Source organism: Numida meleagris, unplaced genomic scaffold (assembly GCF_002078875.1).
Source record: "Numida meleagris isolate 19003 breed g44 Domestic line unplaced genomic scaffold, NumMel1.0 unplaced_Scaffold249, whole genome shotgun sequence".
Lineage (NCBI taxonomy): Eukaryota > Metazoa > Chordata > Aves > Galliformes > Numididae > Numida > Numida meleagris.
In genome coordinates this window covers 153,565-170,225 of record NW_018364295.1, presented here as the reverse complement: position 1 = coordinate 170,225, position 16,661 = coordinate 153,565, and the positions used below count along the sequence as shown (strand labels likewise).

The 16,661-nt window shown below is 38.4% G+C and overlaps 1 protein-coding gene across 1 annotated transcript in view; it reads right to left on the bottom strand.

Moving 5' to 3' along the window:
• GLP2R (glucagon like peptide 2 receptor) overlaps positions 1-16,661 on the bottom strand; it is a 37,003-nt gene that overhangs the window by 8,049 nt on the left and 12,293 nt on the right. The window contains exons 4-11 of the mRNA XM_021382501.1: positions 16,012-16,133; positions 14,133-14,239; positions 13,760-13,916; positions 12,000-12,159; positions 9,183-9,243; positions 7,105-7,174; positions 5,159-5,247; positions 3,965-4,103 (exon numbers count right to left, since the gene is read on the bottom strand). Of these exons, the coding sequence (XP_021238176.1) occupies positions 3,965-4,103; positions 5,159-5,247; positions 7,105-7,174; positions 9,183-9,243; positions 12,000-12,159; positions 13,760-13,916; positions 14,133-14,239; positions 16,012-16,133 (905 nt within the window). The remainder of the gene's footprint in view (positions 1-3,964; positions 4,104-5,158; positions 5,248-7,104; positions 7,175-9,182; positions 9,244-11,999; positions 12,160-13,759; positions 13,917-14,132; positions 14,240-16,011; positions 16,134-16,661) is intronic.

Genomic DNA, 16,661 nt, shown 5'->3' with positions numbered 1-16,661 from the left:
GAATTACTCACTACTAAGGCAGAATAACTGAAAGGGAGTCAAGTGCACAAACATCTTTAAAACAATCCACTGATTGTATAGGTGAGAAATTTTTTGCCTGCAGATGGTAGTCCATCTGTCTGTTCCACCCATGTATGTACACTGACAGCCTTCTCTTTGCTCTGTATGTTTTTTTCACAAGATCTATACTTCGAAAGTTTACATCTAGGAGGCCACTTTGCAGTTATTATGAACGTACACATCCTTCAGGGAAATGGAGCCAAACTTTGAATGAGGACAGATAATATTTTTTCAGTAGAACAGTTTGATGCACAGACATTTCAAGAGACGTTTTACAGGAATGAACCTCATTTTTATTCATCTGAATAATTGTTGGTACATTGTGAATTGCCTAGTTCTTTCAGGAGACAGCAACAAAGATCTTTCTTTATTCAGAAAAGTTAAACTGCTAACTGATTCACCTTTTGTGCATTCCCAAAGAAACTGAGATATGGTAACTCCATTAAAAAGATGCTCTCTTAAAATCTTTACTAAAAATTATTAATTGTATCCCATGAGGACTTGTATGAAGTTTTCTTTTACAGTTATTTGTCATCAAAACAGGATAGATCTCCTGCTGGTTGATTACTAAGAGGAAAAATATTTCTAAATAGATATATGTGTGAATATGAAATATGAGGTTCAGTTCTACATGTGTTAACCATTCAAGACTTAAATTTCAGGAACTATGGGAGCAAAATGTTGAGATGTTCTTTTAACCATTGAAAGTAGGAGGAATATCTAATGCCTCACAACAAGCACAGCCACATCCTGGAGTGCTCACCCAGAGAGTAGCTTCAGGTTGCCTGAACAGGTTGCCTATGATGGTGTAACTGCATCACTGGACAGGGGAAGAGATACTGATGCCATCTATCTGGACTTCAGTGAGGCCTTTGACGTGGTACCCCACAACATCCTTCTCTCCAAATTGGAAAGATATGGATTTTATGAGTGGACTGCTCAATGGATGAGGATCTGGTTGTGAACATGTAACCAGAGAGTGGTGGTCAATGCCTCCTTGTCTGGATGAAATCAATGACAAGTGGTGTCCCTCCAGTGTCAGTACTGTGACTGGTGCTCTTTGATATCTTCATCAATGACATTGACAGTGGGATCAAGTGCACCCTCAGACAGTTTGTGGATGACTCCAAGCTGTGTAGTACAGTCCACACTCCTGAGGGATGCAACGCTATCCACAAGAGACCCAGATAAGCTGAACAGTGGGCCCAGGGGAACCTCAGGAGATTCAACAAATCCAATTGCAACGTGTTGCACCTGGGTTGTGGCAACCTCCACTACCAGAACAAGCTGGGGGACAAAAGGATGGAGCACATCCCTGCCAAAAAAGAGCTGGGGCTACTGATGGATGGCAAGCTGGACATGAGCCACCATTGTGCCCTCGCAGTGCAGAAGGCCAACCATATCCTCGTCTGCATCCAAAGCAGAGTGGCCAGCAGGATGAGGAAGGGGATCCTGCTCATCTGCTCTGCGCTGGTGTTACTTCACCTGGAGAACTGTGTCCAGATGTGGAGTCCTGAGTACAGGAGGGCTGTGGAACTGTTGGAACGTGTCCAGAGAAGGGCCACAAAAATGATCCCAGGGATGGAACACCTCCCCTGCGAGGACAGGCTGAGAGAGCTGGGGCTGGGCCTGGAGAAGATAAGGCTCCAGGGAGACCTGAGAGTGTCCTGTCAGTATCTAAAGGGGGGCTGAAAGAAAGAAGGGGACAGACTCGAGGAGTGTCTTTTGTGATAGGACAAGGGGAAATAGTTTCAAACTAAAAGAGGGGAGATTTAGATTGAATATAAGGAAAAAGTTTTTTATGATAAAAGGAGGTGAGTCACTAGCATAGGTTGCCCAGAGAGGTGGATGGCCCGTTCCTGGAGACTTCCAAGGTCAGGCTGGATGGCACTTTGAGCAACTTGACCTAGCTGTAGGTCACAGAATCACAGGATCACAGAATGTCAGGGATTGGAAGGGAACTCGAAAGATCACCTAGTCCAATCACCCTGCTGGAGTAGGAACATCTAGATTAGATCATACAGGAACGCATCCAGGTGGGTCTTGAATGTCTCCAGAGAAGGAGACCCCACAACCTACCTGGGCAGCCTGTTCCAGTGTTCTGTTACCCTTACTGTGAAGAAGTTTTTTCTCATATTTATGTGAAATCTCCTATGTTCCAGCTTGCATCCATTGCCCTTTGTCCTATCATTGGATGTCAGAAGAGCCTGGCTCCATCCTCCTGACACTCACCCATTCCACATTTATATACATTTATGAGGTCACCTTTCATTCTCCTCCTCTCTAAGCAAAACAGACCCAAAGATCCAAGGTAAAGATGTCCCTGTTCATTGCAGGGGAGTTGGACTAGATGATCTTTAAGGGTCCCGTCCAACTTAAACAACTCTATGATTCTAGGATGGCTAAGACAAGTGCTGAGATCTTCTAAATATTGATTCTTTAATTGCTTCTATTTTTTTTTTCCTTTTTAAGTCTATAGTTATTTAATGTGAATGTTATCAGCACTCAGGGGGAGATGCCAAAGCCTCAAAGCATCCCTATCTCAGCTGGCTGCTCATACCACTAAACCATAGATTCAGATACTTTTTCATCCTCTTTCCTCTCAACTCGTTTTGCAGTTTTGGTTGCTGACTTACACAGCTGTGATTGAACAGGAGAAAACAATGCTTTGCAAGCCTTATTGGAGCACTGCCCTGGAACATGTTGAACCATTCCATAGGCAGGGGCCTATATTGACTCTGTTTTCCAGACGAGTGCAGTAATCAGGGCTCTAGTGTGCCAAAGTGGACTTTTTTTTACTGGTACCTGTTCACTGAATTCATCAGAGGTGAATCACAGAAACCCACCTTTGTTTAACATATGCTTAAGCCTCAAATTATAGCCCTTAAAAGGGCATCATGGATGATGTTTCTGATGCCTACAAGTGAACTATGGAGGCCTAAAATATGTACATACCTGAAGTAGATATGTATGTTTTTGCACAAATAAAATATCCAAGCTCTTTGAGTTTTCATGAAGGTATTCATGGAAGTGCTTCTATTACAGCTGCTGAGCAGCGCATGGCTCATGACTCATGTGAGTCAGGGAATCCGACAAGGTTCATGTGCTACATTTATCTTCAACATATTTGCCTACGGACATCAGCCTGGTAGTCTTATTAAGTTCTACTTCCCATCCAGATGCTTATCCTCACAGGAAATGCTTTAACTATACTGATAGTTTTCACTATTCAGGTCTGTATCTCTTCTCATCAATCTACTCCAAATGCCATGTAGTCCATGTAGTCAACTCCTCCTTTTGGAAAAACCCAAAATGTAAGGACCATCTCAGGCTTACTGTATCAGTTGTATGGTCAGTGTATGATTACCCAAGATGGAGTATTCCTTGTATCTGCAGGTATTGTGTCCATTTTTTCATTTTTTCTTTTTTTGTTGTGTGAAATGACATGGTCATTGTGGTGTATTTGACATATGCTGAATGTACAAAATTTACTGAAAAAGATGTATCCAGACCCAAGTTTCTTCTCCAGACTACAAAACCAAGAGATCACTTGAAAACTTAATAAAATTCTGTCTAGTGTTTTTTTAAGAATTAATTTACATGAAGCACTATTTAAAATAGGCTGGTTTTATTCTTTTTTCAGGTCAGAGATCTGTCATTCACTATCAGAGAACACAGGATATACTCTTTCTGAAAGCATCAGACTCCTTTTTTTGAACTTTGGGGTTACCATGTTTTGAACACTCTGTGTATTTTTTATCATCTCTATGTATATTTAAAGACATTACAGGCTGTAGTAAACTATTTTGAAAGGATGCTATATGTCTGTGGAATCTACAGAGAGGCAACATATATAGGTGGTGGATATGTGACCCCTAAAAAATACTTGCAAAACAGTACTTACGTGAAATGAGCTCATTGTCAGCTGAATGAAAAGTCTTACATGTCTTGGAAATCCTTCCACTTGTTCATCAGTGATGAAGGAAAATATAAACTCATGGATCCCCAGCAGTGGAATGAGCACAAGTGTAGATCTTGCCAGTCTTAAAAAGAAAATGTTTAATTATGGTATTTCTTAACATCCTTGGTGCAAAATTGAAAATGGATTTACATAGAAATTATTCCAGAAATGATTCCCCAGCTAACTAGGGAGGTCTCAGTTGACTAGATGTTGACAAATGTGATGTCCATCTACAAGAAAGGAGGAAGGAGGATTGGGGGATTAACACACCTGTCAGTCTGACCGCAGTGCATGGAAGGTCATGGAACAGATCATCTTGGGTGAAATCACATAGCATGTACAGGTCAACCAAGTGATCAGACACAGTCAGCATGTGTTTATGAAAGGCAGGTCCTGCTTGACTAACCACATCTCCTTCTATAATAAGATGACCTGCTTAGTGCATGAGGGAAAAACTGTAGATGTTGTTTACTTGGACTTTTGCAAGGCATTTGATATTGTTTCCCACACCCTTCTCCTGGAGGAACTGACTGCTCATAGTTTGAATGGATGGCTAGCCCAGCTGGATGGCTGGGCCCAAAAAGTCGTTGTGAATAGAGTAAAATCTGGTTGGCAACCAGTCACAAGTGGGGTTCCTCAGGACTCAATATTGGGGCCAGTTTTACTGAACATTTTCATCAATTATCCTGATGGAGGGATGCACCCTCAGTAAGTTTGCACAGTGCCTGCATCTGTGAAAAACAGCTAGGTGTTGGTGTCCTAGGAAACTAGGAACATTCCACAAATCTTCTGAACATTTCTTCTTTTGAGGGCCCTTTGTTACAATCACAGAAAAAAGAAGTGTGACAGCAGTTAAGGCTATTTTATATATATTCTGGATACCGGAGAGAAGAATTCATTCTGCATTTTAAACTCCTTGAGGAGTTTAACACACAGATAATGACCTGCCTTTATCACTCAGATAAGAAATTATTTGCGGAGCCTGTTCTCCCAGCTGGCTTTCATGTATCTTACTCTGAATATATTTTACACTGGCAGCGGTGGGTAGGTAAATCAGTAATCTGCGGGGACACGATGGGAACATTCCAATTCTGTGAAAATAAAAAGGACTAGGATTTCTTTTTATGTATTACATACCTGTATTTGTAGTCATGAAAGCTCATTTGCTGGGCTTTTAATTTAGAAATCAACATCCTTAGAATTTTTAAGAAGATGCCAAAATTAACCTTGAAAGGAAATACATACTGATTATTTACAATAAATCCTATGACACTGTTCATATAGCTACTAAAAAGATGTAAAACTGGCATTAAATAGAAACAGGTTGTTCATACTGGTGTAGGAGAGAGCACAGAGCAGCACAGTGGCACTTTCCTGATGTGAGCTCTCTTCCAGTGAACTTACAGCATTTATTTACCTTCATAATACAACTTTTCACCAAACTTGTTAGATGAGCAGGATGTGGTTAAACTACCACAGCAACTAGAATTCTTCAGAATTCTAGGCTTTATTCAGCCAGGTGAGGAAGCCCTGAGCAGTGCATCCTTTTACAAATAATTTTACTGTTAAATTGTACATTGTTAATTAAATGGTTCTGACTTGACTGAGACTAATCTGCAAATATTTCTATCTAAGAAGGTCTGCAAAAGGTCCATGCAGCATTATTTTAATTCCAGAAACCAAAGCCCCTATATATAGAAGAAAAGCATTCAAGTTGTGAAATTAGCAAATTCAGCATTGCCTTGTTTCAGCCTGATCTACATATATATGGTCTTCTATTATAAAATCACTTTTTAATTTTAACATCAAATGGATTTGGATACCCTCTGAATCTGAAGTTCTGGACTTTATCTATTGTGATCCCTCCCTTAGTTTTGGGGCAGTTTTCCTCTCTTTCAGCTTTTGCCTCCTCACACCTTTCAAGTCTCTTCTCTTCTTTTCTGGCTCTTTCTCTCCACTGCCTTCTGGGAGAGAGAGAGAAGCTCTGTTGCCCACCAAATTATTTACTTCTTGTTGATTGCTTATTAAGTGTGCCTTTCTGTTTCACAGCTCAGTCTCAGCTATGTCCCCTTTCTCTCTCATGTGTTTCTCTCCAGCTCAGCAGAAGCAAAACAGTCCATTGCTTCTTCTCTAAAATCATAATTGCTACAACTCTTCTACAGCATGACAGAAAATTATATTCTTCTTTCCACATACATCAGCTCCTCAACATCACAGTCTGAGCAATCCTTGCATAAGTGCATTTCTTCCCTACAATACTGGCTATTTTAGACAGATTAGCAAGATGCTGATCAAATCATCTATTCCTCTAATCTTTTTATGCCTTGTTGACTGTGTGAAAATGTAAGTTGTGCTGGAGATGTTCCTAATCCTCACCTATCAAAATTCTGTGTTTGTAATCATATCCTCAGGAGTCTCTTCATTACCACCCAATTTCAGGTTTAAACTTTTTTTTTTTTTTGAAAACATATCTTAGTCTTGTTATCTCATACTACATTTTTTTACATTATTCTGCTGCTTGGTTAGACGAATGCTTTCTCCCTATGACCATCATGTTGCTACTTCTTTGTATCCTTGTTATCATACAACCATACTCTATAGCTGCTCACCACATAGTAGTACTCTCCTAAGTAACCTCTTCACCGAATAAAAGTATGGTAAAAGCACAAGAAGCAAAATTTTGTGTTAGTTTGTGCAGAGCCATGCAGAAGTCACTGCACAGATACACATTTGAGAGGCTGACACTGAGAAGTTTCTTGCTTGCAGATAGATAAAATGAAGCTGTGTGCGCTGACAGCGAGTACGAAATCTCATTTACAATATTTTCCATCTCATCTCCTCTAATACAATGATTGGATTACATTTATAGAAAGGGTTACAAAAGATATAGTAGTGTACGATATGTAGGTTTCACTAAAAGTAATGCCTCTTATTTATTTCCATGGAAATTGCAACAGATACAAAGAGTGCAATAATGCTATTTGATCGAGCAAATTTGCATGCATCGTGGGCCTACATGATAAAACAAGAGACGTTACTTTTGATGCAGCCATCATGCTAGGAACAGATAAAACAGTTCTTACTGTAATGGAAAACAACATTGGTCCTCGGATGATCCACCAGATTCCCATGTGTTCGTTTGTTCCCCAGCACCTGCAGAATAATTTAAAAAATAATTATATTGTTTTCACAGAAATATGTGCATGTACATATTTCAACGGGAACTTGACAAAGTTTAAACTTCTAGGTGGTATTCAGGAGAAATTGAATTAAACTATGAGGAGTATAACCAACAACTGTAATTGTATATTTTGTGAAGATCTTCCTGCTAGAATTTTGAGAGAAGTTTCCTTAGGCTGCAGAACTCACAACTATCTGGCAAATTCTGTCTTTGGATCTACACTACAACTGCACATGGCACTGAACCTTCACAGTGGGATACACCTCACCCAAATTTAGTAATCTAAAACCATAAACTGGAAAAGACCAAACTGTGAGTTGTAACTTCTTAACTAACTAAAAAGCATGGATACAGACTCTGTGAATGGAATAGAATAACTCAGTTGGAAAGGACCTTCAGAGATCAAATCCAACTGCCTGAACGCTTCTGGGTTAAGCAAAAGTTAAAGCATCTTATTGAGGGTGTTATCCAAATGCATCACAAACATTAACAGGCATGGGGCACAAACCACATCTCTCAAAAAACCTGTTCTATTATTTGACCACCATCATAGTTAAAGAAATTTTGCCAAATATCCAGTCTGAAATCTCCACTAACACAGTTACCAGGGAGCCAAGCCCAGTACCTCCCTCTGTTTCTCCTCCTCAGGGAGTTATGGAGAGCAATGAGGTCACCTCTCGGCCTTCTTTTCTCCAAAATGGACAACCTAAGTGTCCTCAGCTACTTTTTACAGGACATGCCTTCCAGTCCTTTTACCAATATTATTGCCCTCCTCTTGATGGTTTCAAGGACTTTAATATCCTTTTATATTGTGGAGACCAGAACCGTACGCAATATGTAAGGTGAGACCACACCAACACTAAATATAGTGGGAGAATTATCTCTTTTGACAGGCTGGTTACGATGTGTTAAATGCACCCCAAAATGCAGTTTGTCCTTCTGGCTGCCAGGGCATACTGTTGGCACAATGCACATTGAGACTGCTGTTGACGAGCACCTCTAGGTCTCCTTCTGCAGGGCTGTTCTCTGGACATTTGTCTCCCAGTCCATAACTGTGTCTGGCATTATTCTGTCTCAGGCACAGAACCTGGCATTTGCTTTTGTTGAACTTCGTGCCATTGATGATCAACCTATGTAAATCCCTCTGCAAGGCTACTTGTCCCTCCAGAGAGCCAACAAAATCTCCCATTTTAGACTCACTAGCACACCTGCTGATGATACATTGTACTCTTGCTTCCAGTCACTGATAAAAATGTTGAACGGTATCCCTAGAATTGAGCCCTGGGGAACCTTGCTAGTGGCTGTCCACCAAACAGATATATCCCCATTCACTACAATACTTTGAGCTCTAGCATTACTCTGGTTCATCACCTAGAGTGGTGTCAACCTGTTTATCTCACAGTTGGACAATTATTCTAGAAGGAAGCCATAAGGGACAGTATCAATGTCCTTATTAAAATCCAGAAAGATCATGTTCACTGCCTTCTCTTCATCCACCAAGCAGATTACTTTATCGCAGTATGATTAATTCACTGAACACTGAATACATTCATTTAACTTCAACTTTTTGTGAATATCAGATTTTGTCATTATCTGCTATAACTAATATTTTATATTATAAACCACAGATGGGCTCCAGGGAAAGTACTGGTCTCCTTTTCTTGCTAAGATGCTCTCAGGGAAGATGTTTGTGCAGAAAAATTGCCTCACGTGAGTGAAAAATAGATACGATAATTTTCATTAGAGAAACAGTGGATGTTCATTTTCCTTCTTGATTTATGTATAATTAAATCCATGAATTTCCAGTGATTAAATGTGAAAAGAATAAAATGAACCTTTAAAATCTAGAAAGTCTTATTGTATGCTGTATAATCTTAATCTAATCTAGTAGTCAATAGTTTTGTCAATTACTGTCAAAAGCTTCTGGAAAAAATTAAGCAAAATGAAAACCAGTATTCTAAGTTTAGCTTAGTGATCTACCCTGTGTTCTCCAGTTTTGATCTGCTTATTCCCCAGGGGCCAACAAACAGAATAGGAACAACTGTAAAAAAAAAAAAAAAAAAAGAGGTCAATTACAGCCAGGCTTGCAGAATGATTAATACAAAATAAAGACACACTACAGTAGACCACAGTGCAAAGACATATGATTTTCAGCATTCTGTTTAGATGTACAAAAATCAACCTGCTCCTCTTTTTCCCCATTTGCATCTCAAGGAAAATTAGAAAATTCATTGTATAATTGAATATCACATTTTCTGTGTGCAAACTGTATATACAAACATAAATACATACACGTTGCTGATCAGTCTAAATTTTCTAAGTCCCTGATGTAGATAAACAAGAAGAAATAAGAATACTCCAGCAGAAGCCACCAAGACTACTGGGACCTGTAGTGCATCATGTAGAAGAAGAGACTGAGAGAACTAAATTTCTTCAGCCTTAAGAATAAAAGATTAAGAGGAGAGATTAAGTGCTGTCTTCAATACTAACGAAAGCAGAAGCACATAGATCAGGAGGTGCACAGCAAAAGGGTGGTAGAAAATAGGCAAGAGCTGTGGCAGGCAGAGTTCAGATTAGGTATTAGGAAAATATTCTTCACAGTTAGAGCAATCAAACACTGAAATGTGGACACAAACCAGTAGTGGAATTTCTATTCCTCCAAATAATCAGAACTCTACTGCTTTTGAGCAAACTCATGTAACTTTGAAGCAAGTGCTGTTTTGAGGAAGGTGATAAGTAACATGGCATGGGAAAATTCAGACTTTTTAATGAAACACCAACGTGAAAATATTTCAGTCTTATGGTGGCCATTTTCAGTGAAGTTTGGGGTTTTTTTTTGTTTATTTGAGAAGCAGAGGTTCATTCTGGAAAACCATTTTATTAAAAAAAAAAACAAAAAACAGATTTCCATACAAAAATATGTTTGGCTGGACAATGCTCACTAGGTCTAGCAATGGGATGAGACCAGATGATCTCCACAGGTCTGTTCCTTCTTACCTTCTTCCTTTAGTTCTAGGAAGACTGTAGATATTACCCCACATAAATTTAACATGATAAGATAAAATGAGTCCCTCTTTATATCAGATAGACTAACCTTAAGATCTAGTCTAGTTTAGCAATAGAGATCAATACGTATTTTAAGTACCAGTACATTTGTTTAGCAAAAGGAATTGATGTATGCCAGTTCAGTAAAATTTCCCAGCTTACGCTGAAACCTAGTTACGAATCTTGCTTAAAGAATTGGTATTTTTCTACAGGAATGGTTCTTATTTAATAAATACATATATATTTATTCAATAAGTACATTCATAAAGACAGGAAAAGTGGCCTTAACTGAAATTCACTTAATTCTAGAAATTATTCCATAAGGATATTTGTTGCTTAGATGCTATGCAATTCCTATTTAAAATATCAAGAGATAGCACAGGTGCCAAAAAGAAGTAAAAGGAACTGTCTTGTTTTAATTCTCTGTGATTATTACAGAGAGTCTTGTACAACTTTAGACAACTGGAACTGAATGCCGTGAATTACTGTCAAATTGACAAGGATTTTGTCACAGCCTTTGTAACAATAAACAAAATTTATTTTAAGCATTTTTAAATGTTTTTTTTCCATTCCAACTGTAATTAGTATAATTTCAATCTTAGCTGACATTTTATGTGTTTATTTTCGTTTGAGTTTAAACAAATCTTTAAAATTTACCTCTTTATGCTGGGTAGAGATTTTAGCATGCAATAAAGCAGAGAAAATATGGAATAATTTATTTATAACTATGTTATCATCCACTACAGTCTAATCCTTTGAAAATAATTTTCCTTAGTACAGATTTTTTATTTTTTTCTTTTTTAAATATATATATATATATATACATATACATATACATATATATATGTATCCTACAGTCCTGGATATGCAATTTTACATTTGAAAAAGTAAATCAAATGGTGTTAGTGAGCGAGCTAGTAAATCTGTACACTGATAAAAGATTTAGGGTCATCCCCCCTATCATCCTTCTCAGGACAGTCCACAAACTATGAATCAGTATGTCCTGTACCAAACCTACATATTGTCTAAAATTACATTTTTTAATCTTCATCAAAAAACTTCTAAAACTTGCAAGTTGTATGGGTAGATTTTGGATGATTTTGGGGAACTGGGAAACCTCGACTTTCCCCTTTGTTCAGGCTGCATACAGAATTATGCTAAGTGAGCAACAAACACAATTGTTCAATTACACGCTACTGTCATGACAAAGGAAAAAGAGAAAATAATTTACACAACGTTGTTCAAATGCTTGTAACTGCCTTATGTTGTCTTTCTTCCATGAAAAATGTCTGAAATACAGCATCTGAATCATATAGTGTTTTGAACTGTCCTCTAATTTAAAGCACACTTTAGAGCTTCAGGAAATTTTGCTGAGCTCAGATGGTGAATACATAAAAGCAAAGTGTTTAATGTGTAGACATCTTGACCATGTAGATGCTCTAATGCAAACGAGGAAAATGAAGGTGCTGATAGTGCTTTAATATTCTATGTTAGTAGAGAATATTACCGAATGTAGTAAATTTTCTTCTCATTCTATTAGGCTATTGTTTTCAGGTAAGCCAAGGTATTACCTCTATCTGCAAATCAAACTGGGCTGCAACTAACATGTCACTTCTAATACATTTCTATTGAAAAATGCTGGTTTCAAAACAAAAAAGAAACAGTTTTTTTCCTCTTTTCATTACAAAATATTCACCAATGACTTGAAAAAATACCACAGAATCAAGAACTTTGAAACTGTTAGGTACTCACCCCATCCTATCACTATGTATGTCTGCAGCAGTCTTCTTTCCGAGAGCACAGCAGTAATCAATAATGTATGCAGATAAATTCCTTCTACTAATAGCCAAAAATAATTTGCCCCAACAAAATAGTGCATGAAAAACTGAGCGGTTCTGCAAATGATTAAAATCTGTAGGAATGAAAGTCCAGGAATCATTGTAATACATAAAAGCTCTGACAAATCCTAATTTTCCCTTGTTACTTTAGCAATCATTTTAAAACCAGTATGTGGTTGTGATACGTATGTATTTCAGTCATATATCTTTCATGATACTAAGCTGCTTTCTGGGAATAGAGGTAAACCTGTGATGCAATTAGGTTGGGTATGTCTGCCTTTGAAGAAAAAAAGGATAGAACCAGAGTTCAATAAGCATTCAGAGAACTGTCAGACGTATGATTTGATATTAGGATAATCCTGTGTGAAGCCAGGAGCTGGACTTAATGATTCTCCACTGCAGAGGGGTTGGAACTAGATGAACATTAAGAGCCCCTTCAACCCAAGCCATTCTATAGTTCTATGATTCTATGATCCTTGTGGGTCCCTTCCAACTCAGGATGCACTATGATTCTGGAAACCACTAAGAGTTCATGCCAGGGATTTGATACTTGGGAGCAAGGGGAAGCACTGAGGAGTATTCATTTTATTGATTACTAGAAGAGAAGTGCTCCTGGTATACAAGCAGATCAGAAGAACTATTCTGCCCTTGTGAGGCCCCACCTGGAGCACTGTGTACAGGCCTGGGGCCTCCAGAACAAAAAGGATGTGGAGCTGTTGGCGTAGGTGCAGAGAAGGACCACTGAGATGCTCAGACGGTTGGAGCAACTCCTCTGTGGAGAAAGGCTGAGGGAGTTCATCTTGTTCAGCCTGGAGAAGAGAATGCTTCAAAGAGACCTCATTGAGGCCTTCCAGTATTTAAAGGGAGATTATAAACAGGAGGGAGGCCAACTTTTTACATGGTCTGATAGCAACAGGACAAGGGCAATGGTTTTGAACTAAAAGAGGAGAGATTTAGGTTAGCCATTAGGAAGACATTCTTCACTCAGAAGTGGTGAGGCACTGGCACTGCTGCCCTGAGAGCTGTGGGTGCCCCATCCCTGGAGGTGCACAAGGCCATGGATGGGCCCTGTGCATGAGGGGGGAGCCCTGAGCTGGGGGGACAGCCAGCCCACGGCAGAGATGGGGCTAGGGGGGCTGTGAAGTCCATTCCAATTCAACCATTATGTAATTCTATGAAAGTGACTCTACAATGACTTTTGAGTTCAATACTTACTCTGAAAATCAGCACATTTTCCTAGTATAGAAAAGTCTTTGAACTATGTTTTTCCCTTTGCGTACTTTTATAGTAAATATGTTGTTTGGTAACATAGTGTTAAATGCAATATCTGTGTACATTGCATTTTGCTATGCATACCTAGAATGAATAAATGTAAGAATTCTTATGTAAGTGCTGAGTAAATGTATAGAATACTTCCTAAAACAACGTGTGAAAAAATTGTTTTGCTTAAGTAGAAGTATCTAAATATATCTATAGATTTTTCTTTAAAGTTTGTTGTTTCTTTTTTAATCAATGCATTATAATTTATCAACACAGTTTTCCAGACTGAATGAGATTTGAATCTCAACTAACAAACACCTTAAAACTTTGTGCCATATGGCAAACTTCTAAATTGGTAACTGTTACGGCCACTGGGAGTACACATTTACTATTAGCAATGAACTAAGAAGTTACCTCAGGACTGAGGTATAATATCCACCCACTTTCATCATTTGGTCTTTTGGAGTAAATCTTGTAGAATACAGTGTCTTTAATAAGAATGGCTGTGGCACGCAAGATAAAAGATGCAAATAAATTCATATGGATGTAGTTTCTTGTGCAGTGAAGTTTTCTGTGGGAAAAAAAAATGCATAAATCCTCTGGATTATATTTAATTCAGAGAAAGCAACAACAAAAAATATGGTTATAGTCATACTGTTGCCGTCAATTGATTTTATACAGGAATTTCCTCCATAATTTACATCAGAAATAACAAACCCAAATATAAGAAAACAACAATGTACATACTGCATTCTATAATTTAAAAATGCATGCAAATTATACTAACCTGAGTAAAGAAAGTATAAGGAGAGCTAATACAAGTGAGATGAGAGAAAAATAGTATCCTATAGTGTACAACAACTGTAGTGTGGTAAGTAATTTATGTTCTTCTTCCTAGGAAAAAAAAAAAGAAGTTATACATGCAGGCAGGTAAGCAGGGTATGAACATAAATAATAAGCTTCTGAGTCCAATTTATTTGTGTTGCAGCATAGCCAGGGCAGATTTCTGCTGTCTGTTCCCTGTATTTCCTCACGAAAACCTTGTGGGAGAGATACTGGAGAACAGACTAAGTTTCTTCTTAAATTTGAAGGTATTCAAGGTCCCATTTCCAGATTTCTTTTGCACAAATCCAATTTTGAGTCTTAATTACCGCTAATCATTAACAACAATTACATGAATGAAATGAATCCTAATGGTTTAATAACTGCAGAGTCAACTCCACATATGCACTGAAATGCAGTCACTGTGTGGTCAGGGGACACAAGATACACATTGGTCTTGTGAGTACAGTTTTCAGAGTCAACTGTATCTATAGAGTCATTGAAATAGACTGCCTGCTCCTTAATACCACACAGGTGTTAAGGAGTTTTATTTGGGCTGGTGTTTGTCCACCAGCAGTTTTGCTGTTAACTGTGTGAACTATCTACTCATACAGACACTAATTATAGCACTCTCCTCCTGCCGGTTAGTTATCTCTAATCAGTACATACTAATAAACACTATCGGGATAGCAGTGAGCTGTGCCTGCTGATGGAACTCTTGGAGAGGATGCCCAGAGGCATAGCAGGAGATTCCCAAGGGATGTTCATTAGTCACTCAGCTCCACGAAAACATTCCAACAGGATGAATTACACTGGCTGTGACATTTTTTCAAAACTGAAGCAGATGAAATGAAGTTGATTCATCAGATGTTGGTGGATATAAGCTCTGAGTTATTCCTAACAGCTTGTGGCTTTTGACTAATATAATTACATGGTGTAAACACACATTTAGGCTTGTTTGGAAAGCTGGCTAAAGCTTTCAGAGAAACCTCTTGTTGTCACACCTGACGAATTAAAGTGGTAGTCTTCCACCCACAAGTTTACAATCCAGACTAGTGAACAGTCTGCAGAAAAATTAAGTACTCCAAATTTATCACCCTCGAATAAACTGTGAGATTCGAAAACCATATATTCACTGTATAAAGAGTTTACTAACATCTTGGTAATCCTGAAATAATCTTGCTTAATAAATAATACATGATCAATAAATTACTAATAAAAATAAAATCAATAAAGTAATAAACATTAATAGTGTGTACCAAAGTAACAAAAGCTAAATTAATAAAGTGGCCAGTAGTAATACTGCTCACCAAACAGACTTCATTTTGAGATCACCGAAGCTGAACAGTATGGCAAAAGAAATTACAAGAATCTGAAACCAGTTCAGTTGCATGTTTTACTGTGATCTGAAACCGCTGCATTCAGTCCAAGGCATTACACAGCTGGGCAAGGCGGCAAGTTAGCAGTATCCCTGCTTTCCAGCTTGAACTGCTGCACTAAAAGGCTGAGGAAGTCATGGGGGTTGGGAGTCTGACTTTGGCCGACTTCCAGTCCTCTAAGCTATTTGCTAGGCAGGTTGCAGTTTTTTTATTTCAATTTTATTAGGAGGGATTCAGCACATGTGAACACTGGACTCTAAACAGAAAACAATTTGTCTCATCTAAAGCAGGAATCTCCCTCCTTAATCTTTCTTCCTCTGCTCCTTCTTAGCAGTTTTCAATTTGGTAATCTAAATGAAATCTGAACATCTTTTGCAGGTATTCAACAGAAAAGTTTTATCAGTTCTTCAAGAAGGGATTAAGAAGATTAAAGTATTAAACCACAGTATAAAACATCATGCTTACATTTTTTTTGAGATTATTTTTCTCAGAACATTCTGAACTGTCACGCCAAATGTCTGTGGAGTTTTCCTTCGTTTGCCAAGTTCCTTCATCTAAGCAGACTCTGTATACATTTCCTGCACTTCCTGAGAGTAAATAGAGGTTTAGTCTTAAAGGTGAAAATAAAGATTTCATTTTTCATGAACATTTTAAGGATTTCTTCCTTACACCACAGCAATAAACCCTCATTCAAATACAGAAAAACAGCAAAAAAACCCACACCGTTTATTTTGTCTTTGACAATATATTTTTCATATTTGCATAGAAGAAAGCAGGGAGGATAGCCAGTGTCACCTCAGACTTCAAAAAGGGCAAGAAGGATCTAGGAAACTCCATGCCAGTCAGCCCCACCTCTGTCCCTGGAAAGGTGATGGAGCTGCTTGTTTTGGAAGTCATCTCCAAGTAATTAGAAGAGAAGAAAGCCATCAGGAGTAGTTAACATGGATTCACCAAGGCGTAATCATGCTTGACCAACCTGGTAGCCCTCTATGGTGTCATCACTTGCTGGGTAGATGTGGGGAGAGCAGTGCATGTTGTGTACCTTGACTTTAGCAAGGTGTTTGACACCATCTCCCACAACATCCTTGTTATGAAACAAGGTGCAGGATAGGTGA